We start from the raw sequence: 21,146 nt of genomic DNA, 5'->3' as shown, positions 1-21,146 counted from the left end.
AACTAAACATCACCAATTCTTAACCCTCACAAAATTTTTACTGAATTAGAAAAGCACAACATGTACTCTCAAGATATATCATTTTCTTCCCTATAAAGTATCAGTAAGTGGACTAGAAAACTCTCAGCATAGAAGTGGTAGATGCCACTTTCTATGAGGGACAACCTTTAAGGATATATAGACATGGAGTCCACACAGCATGTCCCAAACAAAGTAGAAGTGTAAACAGAAGGGTAAGGGGAGTGAATACTCAGAGAGAAAGAAGGTGGAAAAAAGTTAAGGCAAGGTTTACTGTGTTGAGACTCAAGAAAAAGCAAGTAGTTTGAATTTTATCCTGAAGATAAGGCAACCAGTAGTCTGGTAAGGAGAAAAAACTAGAAAAAGGAGAATTAAGAGTAGGTCCTCTCCAGGGGCACCTGTATGGTACAGTCAGTTAGGTGCCCGACTCTTGGTTTCAGCTCAGACCCTGATCCCAGGGTTGTGGGATCGAGTCCAGGGCTGGGCTCCATGCTCAGTGCAGTTTGCTTAAGACTCTTTCTCCCAAAGGGAACCCTCTTACACTGTTGGTGGGAATGTGAACTGGTGCAGCCACTCTGGAAAACTGTGTGGAAGTTCCTCAAAGAGTTAAAAATAGACCTGCCCTACGACCCAGCAATTGCACTGTTGAGGATTTACCCCAAAGATACAGATGCAGTGAAACGCCGGGACACCTGCACCCCGATGTTTCTAGCAGCAATGTCCACCATAGCCAAACTGTGGAAGGAGCCTCGGTGTCCATCGAAAGATGAATAGATAAAGAAGATGTGGTTTATGTATACAATGGAATATTCCTCAGCCATTAGAAACGACAAATACCCACCATTTGCTTCAACGTGGATGGAACTGGAGGGTATTATGCTGAGTGAAGTAAGTCAATCGGAGAAGGACAAACATTATATGGTCTCATTCATTTGGGGAATATAAATAATAGTGAAAGGGAATATAAGGGAAGGGAGAAGAAATGTGTGGGAAATATCAGAAAGGGAGACAGAACATAAAGACTCTTAACTCTGGAAAACGAACTAGGGGTGGTGGAAGGGGAGGAGGGCGGGGAGTGGGGGTGAATGGGTGACGGGCACTGAGGGGGGCACTTGACGGGATGAGCACTGGGTGTTATTCTGTATGTTGGTAAATTGAACACCAATAAAAAAATTAATTTATTAAAAATAAATAAATAAATAAAATAAAATAAAGCCCTTCAGTATTTTACTGTAAGGGAGTAGGCCAGGTGAAGTCATAAAAAACACTATTACAATCTCTAATAAAATGTTTTTAAAATTAAAAAAAAAAGACTCTTTCTCCCTCTGGCTCTGCCCTTCCTTCCCCTCGAAAATAGATAAAATCCTTTAAAAATATATTATAAAAAAAAAAAAAGAGTAGGGCCTCTTCAGGCATACAAACACAATGAAAAGGAGACTTGAAAAAGCCCTTTCAAAACCTTGGTGTCTAAACCCATCTCTCTTAGAACTGATAAATCAAAATTTATTCCTCAGAAAAAAAATAGTTTATCTATTCCAAAGCTGAAACCTATTTCATTTCCAGGTAATGATTTCACAGAAGCCAATTCTATAATTATACAACTGTGAGTGATAAACTTCACGACACAATTGTACCTCAGTGCTTCAACAGAGGAGGACCTCAGCATTTACTGACTATTGTGCTTAAATTGTCACAACTGTAAAACGGCTGGTGGATGTTAGGTGAAAGGTAACTTTCATTCAGCTCATTAACTGAGGTGCCTCTCACTCAAACACTGGACAAACACAATGCATTTGGTAAGTCAGGAACAAGCTGTAGAACAGAAAGATCTCTTATTCTTTCAGTGACCTCTTCCCCTCCCCCTCTCCCTGTAACCTGGCCGCCAAATGTAAAAAGACACACTTGGTTGATTGAACTTTCCAGACACATTTATCTGTCGCTCTTGACTCATCTTCTTTATTAATAACTACCCAGTATCTGCTTTTAAAATGACTAGAAATAAGCTTGTTATGCACTAAGACTTCATTGTCAGAAAACTTTTCCAGGTTTTTAAAAGATCTACTCCAATAAAGACCAACCAATCCTAAATGATTAACCCAAAATTGAAAGTGAATGCTCTAGGACAATTTTTCAGGTCCCCAAGTTGGACTTACTTTGGCACTAAACTCTAGCATTACAGAAAACAATAATGTACAATCACAAGTGCAAGAAAGAGTTCCAGTTGGGAGCAATGGTTAATTCTCCCTCCATTCATTCAGCACAATTATCCACTGACTGCTATGTACAATAAGACAGTCTTCTAGGACATGGGACATAACTGAGAATAAAACAAAGTCCTAGACCTCATGGAGTTTACATTCTAGTCCAAGGATCAGCAAATAAGAGCTGGTCACCTGTTCTCTGTTTTCATACAGTGTTATTGGAACAGAGCCGCACTCATTCGTTTATGTCCAGGGCTGCTTTCATGCTACAATGACAGAACCGAGTAGTTGCAGCACAGATGTATGGCCCATAAAGCTGAGGATATTTATTATGAGGTCCTTTACCAAAAGTCTGTTGACCGCTGTTCTGGTTTATGGTCTATAATTCCCTTATTTCCTCACCCTGCCCTCAACTCTACTATCATCCCTCAAAACTCATTCCTCACCCTTATCTATTGCTTAAAGCATTTGCATTCAGGGAAGTTTCCCTCACTGTACTATAAAACCTTGTTCAACAAGAATGATGTCATCTCATGTTATCCTCCACCCTACAATGGCATGCAACATAAGGGTCTACGGTGGGTAGATCACTCGATGCTGAATACATTAAGTGAAAACCAGTAAAGAATTCATGTCATATCTACTACATTTTAGTGCACAATGGCTAATCCTCTGGTCTCATCTTAGGGAGAAGTCCATGCCACTCCCACGGCTTGTAGCACCTTCTCTCCCTACCCTGTTCCTCTCTCTCTCTCTCTCTCTCTCTCTCTCTCTCTCTCACACACACACACCCCTATAGCACACTCTTCATTTTCTCTCTCATGCCCCTGGCCCTCTAATTTAAGCTTAGAGGCTCTGATAGTGTCTTCTAATCCCTCTATCATGATAGAATAATACAGTGAAGTGCTCTATTGTCTCAATACACCATTAGTCTAGAAGATTTCTGAGAACAGAGGACATATCTATATCACTAGCGTGTTGCATAATGTCAAGCAGACATTAACAGACATTTAAATTTTGTTGAATGAATCTGCATTTTTATAAACGACACAGGAAAATGAAAAGACAAGTTTTCAATTAAAAAAATGTGAAGAAGTAGGAAAAACTTGAAAGCTGTAAGAGAACACAGGCTGTGAAGGGAGATGAGAGGAAGAGGGGTGACAGCTGAAGGATAGGGTAATCACTTATATTAAAGAACAAGAGAAGTGAGCAAATCATTAGTAAATATATTAAGGATAATGAGAGCCAAGGTTTTCACTTTTTGAGAAGTTTTACAAACATAAAAATGAGGGAAGAACCATAGGGGTATTAGATTAGAAATTTAGGCATTAATGAGAACTCATAGTTTGGTTTTTTTTTAAGATTTTATTTATTTATTCATGAGAGACACACACAGAGAGAGAGAGAGAGAGAGAGAGAGGCAGAGACACAGGCAGAGGGAGAAGCAGGCTCCATGCAAGGAGCCTGATGTGGGACTTGATCCTGGGTCTCCAGGATCACACCCTGGGCTGCAGGCGGCGCTAAACCGCTGCGCCACTGGGGCTGCCTGAGAACTCCTAGGTTTTAATCTATATACACAGATAGATATAGAAAGTTTTAGATGCCTGGGTGGCTCAGTCACCTCAGGTCATGATCCCCGGGTTCTATGATCGAGACCCGCATCAGGCTCCCCACAGGGAGCCTGCCTCTCCCTCTGCCTACGTCTCTGCCTCTCTGTGTCTCTCATAAATAAGTAAATAAAACCTTAAAAAAAAAAGTTTTAGACACACGCATAGGCACATGTGTGTACATATATCTGCACATATGTTCCCTAGGCCTAACCACTGAGAGAAGTCCTTGGACATATGACATCCCAACAGCAATAAACATTCCAAACACCCAGATCTTGGCCTGTAACATCCTTCACAAAAAGGAAGAACAGCTGATTCCAGATCTGAAGCAGGTAAGTACTCAGGGAGTCTGAAACTTCTTGCTGTGCCAAAAAAAAAAAAAAACACTCACATGAGAGAACATGTCAAAATAATGAGTTAAAAAAAGCAAAGGTCTCCCACCAAGCAAATCAGGAACAACAGGAGTGTCAAGAAAAATAATGAATCATAGTTTTGTACTGATCGGGATTTTAAAATAAAATTAAGCGTAGTGATTCAGTTCCTAACTTTTCTTATCACTTTGGACTTCAACTGTGTAACTTAAGCTAGGCTATAGTGGTCTCTGTCTGCCTGTGTAATGGGGAAAAGCATTAAGTACATGGTACAAACATGGTACATATAAACAGACCACTCATTTAAAACAAGTATATTCAAAAACCAAAGCACCTTTACAATATACTATCGTTTCAACTACCTGACTCTTGCATCTAGAACATACAGGACATAAAGTACGTAAGGACCTAAAAGTGTCTAGCTCATAAGGAACAGCAGCACATCTTCTGTTTCACAGGTCAGAAGACTGAAGCTCAGAGATGACAATGATATCCCCATGACCAAAAACGAGTATATCATACAGCCAGTCGCTTTCTAGTGAACCACAGAGCATACCCAGAAGAAACTAAATGACATTGTTTGGTTTCTCAAACAAAAGTTGATGCACAAGGAACAACCACTTTAAAATGGTTTGGCAGTTCCTTTAAAGTTAACCATATGCCTAATATGTGACCTGATCATTTCACGCCAAGGTTAGCCACACGAAATAAAAGCATGTGTCTGTATGTCTGTATAGACTTGCACACAAAGGTTCCTAACAACCTTATTCTTTTTAATAATAAATTTATTTTTTATTGGTGTTCAATTTGCCAACATACAGAATAACACCCAGTGCTCATCCTGTCAAGTGCCCCCCTCAGTGCCCGTCACTCATTCACTCCCACCCCCACCCTCCTCCCCTTCCACCACCCCTAGTTCGTTTCCCAGAGTCTCCTAACAATTTTATTTGCAATAAGCAAAACCCGTGAAGCTCACCGTATGTCAATAAAGCTATTTTAATAGTTTATGCACATACTTGATATTTGTTAGTATTTCTTTCTCAACTGTTTTTCGACCAAGAAGAAAGCCACTCTTTACTTTTACTCGATAGTAAATGTTATGAAAACTTAACACGGCTACTTCAGTAGATGTCTTCAGGTCGTTGGAGGTCATCCTGGAGAGGTCATTGGTGCTTCTTTGTGACATTGGGATACAAACTGGGTCATTATTAGAAGACATCTGGAGAGTTTCTGCCTCTCTGTAGAGGGAAAAGCAAGAGTTAAGTTGATAGTCCTGATATAAGATTGTAAATACCGGTTAACAGTACACTTAAAACAAGTCCATTTGGGTATGCATTTCCAATTATAAAATAAATACGTAACGTACAGCGTGGTGGCTATACATAATTACACATAACACTGCATTGTATATTTGAAAGTTGGTGAAATAGCCCATCTTGAAAGTTCACATCACAAGGAAAAAAATGTGTGTGATAGATGTTAACTAGACATATTGTGGCAATCATTTCACAATATATACAAATACTAAATCATTATGTTGTACACCTGAAACAGTATATAACAGGTCAATTATTTCTCAATTAAAAAATTTAAAAAATAAAAATGAAAAAAGAAAAAAATAAAATAAAATAAAAAATAAAAATAAAAATGAAGACCTAAACTTTTTTAAAGGAATGTAAAATAACTTCATTAGTCATTTTTATACTAATTATATATGCTTAAATAAAAATATCTTGAAAAAATAGAAAAAATAAAAATATTTTGGGGGCACCTGATGGCTCGGTAGGTTAAGTATCCGACACTTGGTTTTAGGTCATGATCTTGTGGTCCTGGGATGGAGTCCAATGGACTCCATGCTCAGCACAGAGTCTGCTTCAGATGCTCTCTCCCTCTCCTTCTGCCCCTTCCCCACCTCCTGGATGCATGCATGCACACAAGTGCTCTCTCTCTCCCTCTCTCTCAAATAAATAAATAAAATATTTTTAAAAATTATTTTGAAAATTAATTTTAGATATAGTGGGTTCAATTATACTATTAAGCATTTTTTTAATGCAATATATAGCTCCATTTCCTTTTTTTTTTTTTTATTTGTGATAGTCACAGAGAGAGAGAGAATGAGGCAGAGGGAGAAGCAGGCTCCATGCACCGGGAGCCCGATGTGGGATTCGATCCCGGGTCTCCAGGATCGCGCCCTGGGCCAAAGGCAGGCGCCAAACCGCTGCGCCACCCAGGGATCCCTATAGCTCCATTTCCAATGAATAGGCCATATCACAGTGATAAGAACAACCATGGGAATGGTATTAGGGAGGCAGACAGAACTCTGAGTGCATGAACTCCAATTATTTATCAATTCAACATCTAGTAAGTAAATACAGAGTATGAAAATTACTCAAAATTCATGAAGCAGGAGAAAGGCGAATGGGAGACAGACTTGCCTGGTTTTAAGAGACAATGCAAGATCAGGGGCAGACCACATGATCATCCCACTTTGGTTTTAATTTTGGAGTTTATGACACAGTTATTACAAAAAGGGGGTTAACCTTGGCAGAGAGGGGCAAGAGAAATTTCTCTGAATTTATAGCACTTCATAGCCCTGGCTGTTATGCTCCCTTGATCAGCCAAGAAAATAATCTCCAAAATTGTTTGGGCTGACATAATCACTTCCATAATGGGTGGATATATTTAAATTCTAGGAAGATTTAGAATTAGGTATAAAAATGATTAAGAAAACCAAACTAACAGTGAAGCAGGTGAAGAATTTAAAACAAAAACAGAGCATTAATTTTTAAAAGGAGGGATCTCTGGGTGGCGCAGCAGTTTAGCGCCTGCCTTTGGCCCAGGGCGCGATCCTGGAGACCCAGGATCGAATCCCACGTCGGGTTCCCGGTGCGTGGAGCCTGCTTTTCCCTCTGCCTGTGTCTCTGCCTCTCTTTCTCTCTGTGTGACTATCATAAATAAATAAAAAAAATTAAAAAAAAAATTTTTAAAGGAGTTTAAAAGGCTTGGTTAGACAAGTTATAAAAGGCCCCTTAAAAAGATTTAGATTAAGACTATGTGAAACTTAATAGCTTGTGAACTAGGTTTGAAATGTGAAATGTCCATAAATTTGTTTTTTTGTTTGTTTGTTTGTTTGTTTGTTTGTTTTAATTGAAGCATAGTTGATAATCCTAGCTTTAATTTTTAAAAATCAAAGTTACCTACGAAGAACTTTCTCTCTGGCTATGATGGACTAGCTGTTCCAAACCAAGCATCCTCCTAAGAATAACCATAAAAATAGATAAAATGTAAGATGCAACTATTTGAAGAGTTCTCTCTGATGAGAGTAACCAAAGCAGTCAGGACTTACAGAGCCAAAATCCTGGAAAGCAGGGAACACAAAGGCAAAGTCGACATTCTGTGCTCTTTTCTATCAAGGCAAATTCCACACATGGGCAAAATTCAAAAAACCAGGCAGAAAGAGTCTGCTAGAGGCTAAAAAGCTGAACAGATATTTAAGGAGTCAATGATAAAGGAAATGTTCAACTTTTAACGTTTGTGGGCTCTGCTCCCGGGATTCCATGGGAAGCTATACTTTAACATTTCCCTCCAAGGTCAACATGACTCAGCAAAACCTCAAAGCAAAGGTTGTTTTTCTGCCTGGAGTACACACTGTATGTCTGCTTTATTCAAAAAAATAACTTTAAGGCTGGGATCCCTGGGTGGCGCAGCGGTTTGGCGCCTGCCTTTGGCCCAGGGTGCGATCCTGGAGACCCGGGATCGAATCCCACGTCGGGCTCCCAGTGCATGGAGCCTGCCTCTCCCTCTGCCTGTGTCTCTGCCTCTCTCTCTCTCTCTCTCTGTATGTGACTATCATAAATAAATAAAAATTTAAAAAAAAAAGATTTAAAAAAAAATAACTAAGGAGTATTCCAAACATAAAAATAAGAAAAACAAAACAAACCTCCCTGGTTCCCCACGATATCATATATCCTTGTGCATGCTAAAAGCCTAAGATAAAGTCTGAAACTTTCTGGCACGTCCTTCAGCATGATGATTTGTAACTAATTATGTAGAAAATACATATAACCCTGCACCAAATGTTCCTTCCCCAAAGCGATCTCTTATTTGTCAAGATGATATATACCCTGAGGAGCTGTCCTAACTTGAGCTCGAATAAAACTTTTCCTTTCTCTTCAAAATTTTTTTAAAGGTTTGTTCATTTTGCATTGACATTTCTTGGTGGACAGCAACTCTCGTGAGATTACCTGGGGGTCCTCTGGAACTCAGCCCTGGGTACCAGCACAGGCCATTTGTGCCTCTCTGATTTCTCAGCACCTCAACAAAAGTATCAGGTGAGATCTCCTGATGTATGGACCTTCTTAATTTAAGCTGGTGGTCCTTTTATTCAAGCTGTTGAGGGTTACAGGGAATGTTCCCTAGGTGGGAATAACCCAGAGGGATTGGAGTTGATGGGTTGGTTGTTTTAATTTGGCATTATACTAATGGGTATACTATTAATATAAGGCTTGAGTAAATTTTCTTGCTAGAAATATGAAAAATTGAATCATTCAGCTCTGAAGAGCAGGGATATTTGCTCCTTCTGGCTAAATGAGGCTTTCTAGTGACCAAAAGCCTAGCAGAAGTGTCAGAGAATGCTCTTCAAGACCTGTAGGGGTCCCATAGGAATGTCCCATCTCATAAGGTACTTAATGACTGGCTCATCTAGGGACGTACACATAAAGATTGGTCATCCAAGTGTCCCAGCCCCTTCAATGGTCTTAGGCCTCACTGAGAGAATCTAAGATGCATCGGCAGGTGTATCACAGCCTTATGAAAGTAACTCACAAGCAGTGCCCTCTTGATCCACCACACTCAGTATCTTTAGATCTTATTCAAATCTTATTCTAAAAATAAAACTGAAATCAAAACGAATGAGGAACCAGGCTTCAAAAGCTGAATAGCCCCCGGAAAACCAACAACCACCTACCTACAGGAAACTCTGGCAGGTTCTATGTATAATACCTGTAGAGCATATACTTGCAAGTGCACTAATGGGAAAATTTAAGGATAACCTGAGTCTCAGATCCCAAATGGGTTTTTTTTTTTTGACATGTCTGGATTAGTTTTCTTGTGTATACAATTCGAGAAAGCCAGCTGTAGGACTAAGCAGCCAGAAACTAGAAAACCGTTTGGTTTAATCAGTGAAACGCCTGGCTTTTGCAGAGGAACCAATGCTCACAAAGGTATTCTGGGCTTCTTTTGGGGATTTTTATGGGATTCTTTTCCCCCTCTGGTCTTCATTTGGTTTGTTTGTTGCTATCTGTGGACAAAACTGACCATGTTCTAACTGGAAATAGAAAATAACTATTTAAAAGATCCATAAATTACGGGACACCTGAGTGGCTCAGCCGTTGAGCGTCTGCCTCCAGCTCAGGGCAGGATTCCGGGATCTGGGATAGAATCCCACATCAGTCTCCTTGCAGGGGGCCTGCTTCTGTCTCTGCCTCTCTCTCTGTGTCTCTCATGAATAAATAAATAAAGTCTTTAAAAATAAATAAATAAAGTCTTTAAAAAAAATAAATGTGCTACAAATGAGATATTTTCTCTACCTCCAGATGGTAATGCTAAAATTAATTTGTAAAGGAGCTCTATTTAATTAGATTAAAGGCAAGAGCTTGTAGAAATTGGCCTTTCTAAAACTCAAAGATAAAAATGGCTCAAATGTTTTTCAGGTTCACATGATCTGAGATAAAATTCCTTACGTTCAGGCTTTTCTACTACTCCATAATAAAGATGCTTCAGGGGAAGGAACCCAACTGATGGTCCAAAGAGAGAAGGTCAAGTAGTCAAAATAATGACCCCCTTCCCAAGAGTCAAAATAATGAGGAAATGGGGGAAGACAGACAAACACTGAAAATCGTAAAACCACCCCAACAGACACAAGCACCAAAACCAATGCCCAACCCACACTGCCTGCTCCCCCACCTCCCCAGCCCTAGAGGGCTGAAAAGCAACCAGAGGAAAAGCCTGTTTTGCAAGAGGGAGAGACAGGAGATAAAGTAAAAAGAAAGTTAGTACAAACTTGGAATCTGCCTCTGGCCTTGCCAGGAGCATCCTGGCCACTTCTGCCACCACCTCTGCCTCCACCTCCCCCTCCTCCTGTTCCTATACCACCATCCGGGCTGCTGAAGCAGCCAACTCCTATACCATCCCTGGTGCCTCCTGCCCCACCCATCCTGGCTCCTCCTACCCCCACTATCCAAGAGCATAAAGCACCCCAAGCTGCTGGGTCACCTCCTTATGAAGTTCAAAGTTCCCACATCAGCATAAAGAGACCTGAGGGATCTCCTGAACTTAAACGGCCCACTTCAGATTTCCTCACAGGAGGCCCAAGTTAAACTGCCAGTGGGGAACAATTGACTTTACAGGGAACACAGGTGAAAAGGAGACACTGTACTGTGGGGCACTACAGGACCTCTTCTTCATAAAGCCACTATTTTCAAGTGCAGGAGACAAAGCTAACTTTCCTAACAGAGCAACAGACATTGCAACAGAAAAAATGAGGAGACAGGACTATATCCCAAATGAAAGAGTGGAACAAAATCAAGCAAGAGACCTGAACAAAATGGAGATAAGTAATATATCTGATAGTGAATTTAAAGTAATACTCATAAAGATACTCGCTAGAGCTCTCTCTCTGCCATCTTGGAGCCTGTGGAGACCAGCTAGGAACAGGACTCCTAAAACAACAGATATGTCTAGAAGGCTGTGGTCCAAGGCCATGTTTGCTGGCTCTAAGCGGGGTCTCCAGAAGCAGAGGGAGCACACAGCTCTTCTTAAAATCGAAGATGTTTATGCTTGAGCTGAAAATGAGTTCTATCTATGCAAGAGATGTGCTTATGTGTACAAAGCAAAGAACAACACCATGACTCCTGGTGGCAAACTAAACAAAACCAGAGTAATCCAGGAAAAAGTAAGTCATGCTTATGTAAACAGTGGCATGGTTCGTGCAAAATTCCGAAGCAACCTTCCTGCATTGGCCAGAGAATCCATGTGATGCTATACCCCTCAACGATTTAAACTTAATGAAAAGTCAGAATGCCTGGGTGGCTCAGCAGTTGAGCGCCTGCCTTGGGCCCAGGGCATGATCCTGGAGTCCCCAGATCCAGTCCCACGTCGGGCTCCCTGCATGGAGCCTGCTTCTCTCTCTGCCTGTGTCCCTGCCTCTCTCTCTCTCTCTCTCTCTCTGTCTCTCATGAATAAATAAATTAAATATTAAAAAATAAACTTAATGAAAGGAAATAAAGGTGTAGATTTTTTAATTATTAAAAAAATAAAGATATTAATAAATAAAATATTTAAAAAATAAAGATATTTGCTAGAATTGAGAAAGGAGTGCAGGACTTCCATGAGACCCTCCACAAAGAGATAGGAGACCTAAAAAAGAATCAATTAGAGATAATGAACTCACTAAATGAAATTAACTCACCTGGAATAAATAGCAAACAAGAGGAAGTAGAACAGATCAGCAACTGGAGGACAGAGTAATGGAAAGTAATCAAGCTGAGCAGATGAGAGGGGGGAAAAAATGAGACTAGATCCAGGAAACTCAACAACACTGTCAAGCATAACAGTCACATGATAGGGACCCAGAAGGATAAGAGAGAGAAAATGGGGCAGAAGATTTATTTAAAGAAATAATAGCTGAAAACTTCCTGAATCTGGGGAAGAAAAGAGAAATCCAGAACTAGGAGCACAGAGAGTCTCCAACAAAACCAACCCAAAGAGTCTGCACCAAGACACAAAGTAAATAAGATGGCTAAAAGTAATGATAAAGAGAGAATTTTAAAAGCAGCAAGAGAAAGGAAAGCAGTAACAGACAAAGGAAACCCTACAAGGCTATCCGTGGATTCTTCAGCAGAAACTTTGCAGAACAGAAGGGAACAGCATGACATACTCAAAATACTAAAAGGAAAAAAATCTGCAGCCCAGGATATTCTATTCAGCAGGGCTTTCATTCAGATAGAAGGAGAGATAGTTTCCCAGAAAAATGAAAGTTAAAGGAATTCATGACCAGGAGCAAAACCAACCACATCCTCTCCACACACAATGCCCTGAAAGCCCACAGTTCAACCGCCCTCCTGCCCAAGTCAACATGCACTGCTGGCCACCTGCTTGATGCCAAGTCAACACACCCTTACCCCAGATTGACAAGGACTCAAACCGACACTTCCCCTCAAATTCCAGCACCTGTGCTCAAGTTTGTGTACAAAAATTGGCATAATTATAACATCAGAATGAAGCAACCCAAATAGTGACACTAATTCTGTGGAAGATGTAATGGATAAAAGGAGTGTGTTAGGCTAAGAACATCTACAACAAGTACATCAAAGAATAATACATACAGCATGATTCTGGTTACTAAAGAAACCAATCCAGGAAAAATAAGATGAAATCAGAGAGGGAGACAAACCATAAGGAATGTTTAATCAGAGGGAACAAACTGAACGTTGCTGGAGGGCAGGGGCGGGGGATGGGAAAAATGGGTGATGGGCATTAAGGAGGGCATATGATGTAATAAGAACTGGATGTTATATACAACTGAAATATCACTGAACCCTACCTCTGAAGCTAATGTTATATGTTAATCAACTGCATTTAAATTAAAAAAATAAACCTCTCCCCAAAAGTTGTTGGTTTAATTAAACATGTTTTTGTAGTTATCAACATCAAATATAATGCAGATTATCAGATTTTATTCTAATGAGTTTATTAACTTCATGTTGTATCTGCTGCAATTTGTCAGCAAAAATGACTTAAAATGATAATTGAATTTGTCTCATGAAGTTTTCATGGGTAATGGTTAAGGGTAACTCGGTTAAATAAAAAGGTTTATAGCTTTCAAAATCTCTGGTAACCTAAAACTTTAGTTTTGCTCAGCTAAATGATAAATTGGGTTGAATTCATTGATATCTCAGTTTTTTTCCAGATAAGAAAATACAGAAACATTTACTACTAAACAAAAGGTCTCTTTGCTTTTGTCTTATCACAGAGAAACTAAGATACTTGGGTCAGCTGGTAAACATGTTTTATGGTTTATTAAAAATTATACTATGGAGGCACCTGGGTGGCTCGGTGGTTGAATGTCTGCCTTTGACTCAGGTCGTGATCCAGAGGTGCTGAGATCAAGTCTTCCATCAGGCTCCCTACAGGGAGCCTGCTTTTCCCTTTGCTTATGTCTCTGCCTTTATCTGTGTGTCTCTCATGAATAAATAAACAAAATCTTTAAAAATATATTATACCATGAAAAAACACATTTCTAAAATTTGTGAAATGTATTCATAAATTTGCCAATCTGAAGAATTCTAGTATAATAGTACACAATTAGTTACTACTTAACTTTCACTGGAGACTAAGGTTTCTAAGAGTTAAAATTCTGGAAGCACCTGGGTAGCTTAGTTGGTTAAGCATCCAACTCTTGATTTCCACTCAGGACATGATCTCAGGGTTGTGAGATTGAGCCCCACATCAGGCTCCACATTGGGTGTGGAGCCTGCTTAAGATTCTCTTCCTCTCCCTCTGCCCCTCCCATACGTACTCTAAAGAAAAAAAAAAGAGAGAGAGAGAGAGAAGAGTTAAAATTCTGCTAAATATATGGTGCCTGGCCAGCTCAGTCAATAAAGCATGTGACTCTTGATCTCATCTCAGGGTTTTGAGTTGAGCCCCATGTTGGGTATAGAGATTATTTAAATATAAAATCTTTTTTTAAAAATCTGCTAAATGTAATTAAGACTGCTAAAAATGAGAAAGCAAGCAACTCTTGTAGGAAAATAGGAGGTGTGGGAGATAGGTATAAAGAATGATGGGACGCTGGGTGGCTCAGTGGTTGAGCGCCTGCTTTGGGCTCAGGGCATGATCCCAGAGTCCCAGGATCGAGTCCCACATCAGGCTTTCTGCATGGAGCCTGCTTCTTCCCCTGCCTATGTCTCTCCCTCTCTCTGTCTCTCATGAATAAATAAATAAAATCTTTAAAAATAAATAAATAAATAAATAAATAAATAAATAAATAAATAAAATAAAATGATAATGCATTTTTGTTGAGAGAAAAGGAAGTAATTATGTCCTAAAATGAGACTGATTGTTTTATAGAGAGAAGGCTTACAGGGCACCTAGGTGGTTCAGTCAATTAAGCATCTGACTCTATTTTGGCTCAGGTCATGATCTCAAGGTCCTAAAATTGAGCCCCATGTCAGGCTTTGCACTGAGCATGAAGTCTGCTTGAGATTCTCTCTCTCTCTCTCCCTCCTCCACCCTGCTCACACTTTCTTGCTTTCTCTCTCTCATTCTCTAAAAAAAAAAAAAAAAAAGGCACCTCAGTGGCTCAGTGGTCTGCCTTGGGTTCAGGTTGTAATCCCAGGGTCCTGGAATCAAGTCCTACATCACACTCCCTGCAGGGGGTAGCCTCTGCCTATATCTATCACTCCCTGTGCGTCTCTCATGAATAAATAAATGAAATCTTTAAAAAAGAAAGAAAGATGGGATCCCTGGGTGGTGCAGCGTTTTGGCACCTGCCTTTGGCCCAGGGCGCGATCCTGGAGACCCGGGATCGAATCCCACATCAGGCTCCCGGTGCATGGAGCCTGCTTCTCCCTCTGCCTGTGTCTCTGCCTCTCTCTCTCTCTCTCTCTCTCTGTGACTATCATAAATAAATAAAAATTAAAAAAAAAAGAAAGAAAGAAAGGTTTAAGACAAAGTCTGAAAGAAAAGGAAAGTTGTAGAAGGTTTGTGAAGGAGAATCTTTAGAAAAGAATCTTATTTTATACATGGTCAAGACTGACTAACATCAGAATAAATGAGTTTAAAAGTAAACTGATATAGAAAAAGAACAACAAGGGCACCTAGGTGGCTCAGTTTGTTAAGCATCTGCTTTCGCTCAGATTATGATCCCAGGGTCCTGGGATCAAGCCCCACATAAGGCTCCCTGCTTGGCAGGAGCCTATTTCTCCCTCTCCCTCTGCTAACACTCTTGCTCTCTCTTGCTCTCTCTGTCTAGTATATAAATCTTAAAAAAAAAAAAAAAAAAAAGAACAAAAAAATCTAAAAGCAGCATAAGTAATAAAGATCAGAGCAGAAATAAATGATATAGAAACTAAAAAGACCCCAACAGAACAGATCAATGAAACTGTTGTTGGAGCTGGTTGTTGGAAAAAATTAACGAAAATTGATAAACTCATAGACTTATTAATAGAAAAAAAGAAAGGATCCAAACAAGTAAAGTCACAAACGAGGGAGGAAAAATAACAACCAACACCACAGAAATACAAGCATTATAAGAGAATATAATGAAGAACTATATGTCAACAAATCAGACTACCTAGAAACATATAAATTCCTACAAATTCCTAGAAACATATAAACTACCAAATCTGAAACAGAAAGAGATAGAAAATTTAAACAGACCCATAACAGCAAAGAAAAAATGGAATCAGTAAAACAAAAAATAAAAAATCCTCCCAAGAAACAAAAGTCCAGGACCAGGCTTCAGAGGTGAATTCCACCAAACATTTACAGAGTTAATATCTGTTCTTAAACAAGTCCAAAGAATAGAATAGGAATTCATTCATTCTATGAGGCATAACCCTGGTGCCAAAACCAGATAAAGACACCACCAAAAAAAGAGAACTACAAACCAATTTCCCTGATGAACACAGATCCAGAAATCCTCTAAAAAAGATGAGCAAACCAACTAGTAAATTCAACAATATATCAAAAAAAAAAAATTTTTTTCACCATAATCAAGTAGGATTTATTCCTGGGTTGTCAGGGTGCTTCAATATTTGCTAATCAATCAATATGAAACGTCACATCAATGAGAGAAAGGATAAGAACTATATGATCCTTTCAATAGATGTGGAAAAAACATCTGACAAAGTACAACACTAATGCATGCATAAATGCACTAATGCATAAAAACCCTCAACAAAGTAGGTTTGGAAAGAACATCCCTCAACATAATAAATAAAGGCCTTATATGAAAAACCCACAGCTAACATCATACTCAATGGGAAAAAATTGAAAATTTTTTCCCCTAAAGTCATGAACAAGATAAGGATGTCCACTCTCACCACTTTCATTCAATATAGTACTGGAAATGCTAGGCCACCGCAATCAGACAGCAAAAAGAAATAAAAGGCATCCAAATCAGCAAGGAAGAAGTTAAACTTTCACTATTTGCAGAAGACATGATACTATAGATATAGAAAACCTGACAGACTCCACCCAAAAATGTTAAGAACTGATACACAAATCCAGTAAAGTCACAGGATACAAAGCCAATGTACAGAAATATGCTGCATTTCTATACACCAATAATGAAGCAGCAGAAAGAAAAATTAAGAAAATAATTCTATTTATAGTTGCACCAAAAATACGATACCTAGGAATAAACCAAGCCAAAGAGATGAAAGATATGTACTATGAAAACTATAAAACACTGATGAAAAAAATTGAAGATGACACAAAGAAACGGAAAGACATTCCATGCTCATGAGTTGGAAGAACAAATATTGTTAGAATGTCTACATTACCTAAAGCACTCTACACATTTACTGCAATCCCTACCAATATACCAACAGCATTTTTCACATTGTTTAGAACAAACAATTCTAAAATGCATGCGGAACCACAAAAGATCCTGAATAACCCAAACAATCTTGAAAAAGAAAAGCAAAGCTGGAGGCATCACAATTTGGACTTCAAGCTGTATTACAAAGCTGTGGTAATCAAAACAGTATGATACTGGCACAAAAATAAGACACGTAGATAAAAATTGAATAAAAAAACCTAGAAATGAACCCACAACTATATGGTTAATTAATCTTCAACAAAGCAGGAAAGAATATCAAATGGCAAAAAAAGTAGTCCCTTCAACTAATGGTGCTGGGGAAACTGAATAGCTACACACAAAAGAATGAAACTGGACCATTTTCTTATACCATACACAAAAATAAATCCAAAATGGATGAAAGCCCTAAATGTGAGACCTGAAACCATATAAATCCTAGAGAACACAGAGGACAGCACAGGCTTTGACATCAGCCCTAGCAACCCTTTTCTAGATATATCTCCTGAGGCAAGGGAAACACCAGCAAAAATGAACTATTGGGAACTATTAAACTATTAAAAAGCTTCTGCACAGCAAAGCTCTGCAGATAAAAATCAACAAAACTAAAACGCAACCCTACAGAATGAGCGAAGATATCTGCAAATGACATATCGGATAAAGGGTCGGTATCCAAAATATATAAAGAATTGATACAACTCAACACCCATAAACAATTAAGGCAACTAAAAAATAGGCAGAAGTCAGGAACAGAGATTTTTCCAATGAAGAAAACAATGATGGTGAACAGACACATGATAGGATATTCATCATCACTTACCATCAAGGAAATGCAAATCAAAAGTACAATTCAATATCACCTCATACCTGTTAGAATGGTTAAAATCAACAACACAAGAAACAACAGGTTTCCATGAGAACATGGAGAAAGGGAAACCCTCTAGTACTGTTGGTGGGAATGCAAACCGGTGCAGCCACTCTGGAAAACAGCATGGAGGTTCCTCAAAAAGCTAAAAATAGAACTACCTTATCATCCAGTAATCACACTACTGGGTATTTACTTAAAAATACAAAAACACTCATTCAACTGAACACATGCACCCCTATGTTTATAGCAGCATCATTTAACAATAGCCAAAATATAGAAGCAGTCCTAGTGTCCATTGATTTATGAATGGATAAAGAAGTTGTATGTGTACAATGGAGTATTATTCAGCAATAAAAAATGAAATCTTCCATTTGCAATAACATGAATAGAACTAGAGAGTATTACATTAAACAAAATTGTCAGTCAGAGGGATCCCTGGGTGGCGCAGCGGTTCGGCGCCTGCCTTTGGCCCAGGGCACGATCCTGGAGACCCGGGATCGAGTCCCACGGCGAGCTCCCGGTGCATGGAGCCTGCTTCTCCCTCTGCCTGCGTCTCTGCCCCTCTCTCTCTCTCTCTGTGACTATCATAAATAAAAATAAATTAAAAAATTAAAAAAAAATTGTCAGTCAGAGAAAGACAAATCTATGATTTCATTCATATGTAGAATTTAAGAAAAAAAACAAATGAGCAAAGGGAAAAAAATAAGAAAGACAAATCAAGAAATAGACTCCTGGGCAACTGGGTGGCATAGTCTGTTAAATATTGGACTCAGTTTCAGCTCAGGTCCTGATCTCATGGCTGGTGAAACTGAGCCCTCCACCCCCAGCATCAGGCTCCACATTCATCAGCAGTCTGCTTGGATATTCTCTCCCTCTGCCCCTTCTCCTGCTGGGAGGAAGGGAGGAAAGGAGGAAGGGAGGGAGGGAGGGAGGGAGGGAGGGAGGGAGGAAGGAAGGAAGGGAAGAAGGAAGGAAGGAGGAGGGAGGGAGGGAGGGAGGGAGGGAGGGAGAGAGGGAGGGAGGGAGGAAGATGGCTGGGACTCCTAGCTGGCTCAGTTAGTGAAGTGTGCAACTCTTGATCTCAGAGTTGTGAACTGGAGCCCTACACTGGGTGTAGAAATTACTTAAAAATAAAATCTTAAAAAAAAGAATAAAGAAAAGAAACAGACTCTTAATTATAGAGAACAAATTCATGGTTACCAGAGGGAAAGAGGCCAGGGGAAGGGGTTAAATAGGTGATTGGGATTAAGGAGTGCACTTGTCATGATGAGCTCCAGGTGTTATGAGGAAGTGCTGAATTACTATATTGTACACCTGAAACTAATAATACTGGAATTCTTATTAATTAATTACTAATTGGAATTGATAACTAATTGGAATTGAAATAAAATGGAAAAAAGTGGTATAAAATGAAAATTAGGTTTTTCTCTCTGTTAAAAAAGACAAGGTTTTCTTAGATTGTTGGTCTGCTCTTGATAAGAAATTACAAAGTGTTTTTCTTTATCTGACCAATAAAACAAAGTTTCTGGGGGATCCCTGGGTGGCTCTGTGGTTTAGTGCCTGCCTTTGGCCTAGAGCACGATCCTGGAGTCCCTGGATCGAGTCCCACGTCGGGCTCCTGGCATGGAGCCTGCTTCTCCCTCTCTCTATGTCTATCGTGAATAAATAAATAAATCTTAAAAAAAAAAAAAGTTTCCACATTTGTTTTTATCAGGTATTTAATTACATTAGCACCTGCCTTTGGCCCAGTGCATGATCCCGGAGTCCCGGGATCCAGTCCCGCATCGGGCTCCCTACAAGGGGTCTGCTTCTCCCTCCGCCTGTGTCTCTGCTTCTCTCTCTCTCTCTCTCTCTCTCTCTCTCTCATGAATAAATAAATAAAGAAAGAAAACTAAAACTTGTCAATATTAAAGAAGCTGAGGTTTGCTAAGAACTATATAACTTTCTATAGACTCTCTCATTACCACTTTGGTAAATAGATCATTAAGTTTTAAGTTTTACAATGATCTGTAAATCTGAGGCATGTGCTTTAAAATTTTTTGATATTTTTAACAAACTTCCTTAAATTTTGAATTCTAAATAAAGATTTTTTTTGACTGATTAGGCTTGTTTATTTGGTATGTCAGGTTACATGGGAAACATTGTCAAACAAATATGATAAACCTTCTTAGGTTATATTACGTGGGTAAATGCTATGTAATGTTCCAAAAATTATTAAAAAGGGATCCCTGGGTGGCGCAGCGGTTTGGCGCCTGCCTTTGGCCCAGGGCACGATCCTGGAGACCCGGGATCGAATCCCACGTCGGGCTCCCGGTGCATGGAGCCTGCTTCTCCCTCTGCCTGTGTCTCTGCCTCTCTCTCTCTCTCTGTGACTATCATGAATAAATAAATAAAATCTTTAAAAAAAAAATTATTAAAAATTCCTGAAGTTTTAATATGCCTAAAGTTTTAAGTCATCACTTAAAATTTTAATTATTGAAATGTTAAAGTGTTGTATATCACAGAAATAACCAGATTTCCTTGTTAACCGTATTATAATGAACTCTCATCAGATGTTTAACCAGGTCCATTTGAGTCTTTTGTCATTTACAATTATTATTCTGATGCTCTTGCAAAAGCATTTCAACTTCAAGGAGATTCACAAAAAGGACTTTTGACAATTACAGGTTTCTGATACCCTTAAGATCACAAAACTAAACTAAGAATCTCTAGCTCTAACAAAGAAACTACACTCAAAAAAACAAAAATAACAATGGGACTAAATGAATTAAGAAAAAATAATTAGTTTTCACAACTCTGATTTAAAACTGCTGGCTCTGCCCTTCCAGATTTAAGGAAACTTCTTCTCTTAACATACCTATGATTTACAAAAATATAATAAAATATTATTTTGTGAACATATTAAAACATTTATCTTTTCTCCCTACCTGAATCCTCCAGAATATAGAAACTTTCAGTGATTGTTCTTGTTTTTGTGGCATTTATAATTATTTACATAAGATCAATAAGATTCTATTCTCCATGTTACTGGAAACACTGGTTATGATACCAAGGCTTTGACTGGAATGTCATATTTGAGAGACCTACATAGACTCAGATATGACCAGACAACTTTAAGGAAGCATGGTTGACTATATGAAACCAATACACCCCCTTTGGAGATGTCGGCCTGATACCTTGCTTACAGAGTTCCCAGCAGCCTTACCAGGTGAGTAAACAATGTCACTTCCTGACAGTTGCAGGAAACCTAGGATATTTGGAGGACCTCAAGAAGAGAGGAATTTAGGGGATCCCTGGGTGGCGCAGCGGTTTGGCGCCTGCCTTTGGCCCAGGGCGCGATCCTGGAGACCCGGGATCGAATCCCACATCAGGCTCCCGGTGCATGGAGCCTGCTTCTCCCTCTGCCTGTGTCTCTGCCTCTCTCTCTCTCTCTGTGACTATCATAAATAAATAAAAATTAAAAAAAAAAAAAAAAAA

At 39.2% G+C, this 21,146-nt stretch overlaps 1 protein-coding gene and 1 pseudogene across 8 annotated transcripts in view; one reads left to right on the top strand and one right to left on the bottom strand.

Moving 5' to 3' along the window:
- The window catches only part of ABCG2 (ATP binding cassette subfamily G member 2), a 128,413-nt gene that overhangs the window by 30,179 nt on the left and 77,088 nt on the right, over positions 1-21,146 (bottom strand). For 6 of the 8 annotated variants that reach the window (XM_038582175.1, XM_038582178.1, XM_038582176.1 and 3 more), the window contains one exon: positions 5,217-5,438. In XM_038582175.1, the coding sequence (XP_038438103.1) occupies positions 5,217-5,419 (203 nt within the window). In that variant the 5' untranslated portion in view covers positions 5,420-5,438. Of the gene's footprint in view, positions 1-5,216; positions 5,439-12,584; positions 12,605-13,625; positions 13,669-21,146 lie in introns of those variants that run through there. The other 2 variants (XM_038582179.1, XM_038582173.1) reach the window with 2 other exon arrangements.
- Positions 10,934-11,259, top strand: LOC119867181 (annotated as a pseudogene).

Source organism: Canis lupus, chromosome 32 (genome assembly GCF_011100685.1).
Source record: "Canis lupus familiaris isolate Mischka breed German Shepherd chromosome 32, alternate assembly UU_Cfam_GSD_1.0, whole genome shotgun sequence".
Classification (NCBI taxonomy): Eukaryota; Metazoa; Chordata; class Mammalia; order Carnivora; family Canidae; genus Canis; species Canis lupus.
This window is presented reverse-complemented; position numbering and strand designations above follow the sequence as displayed.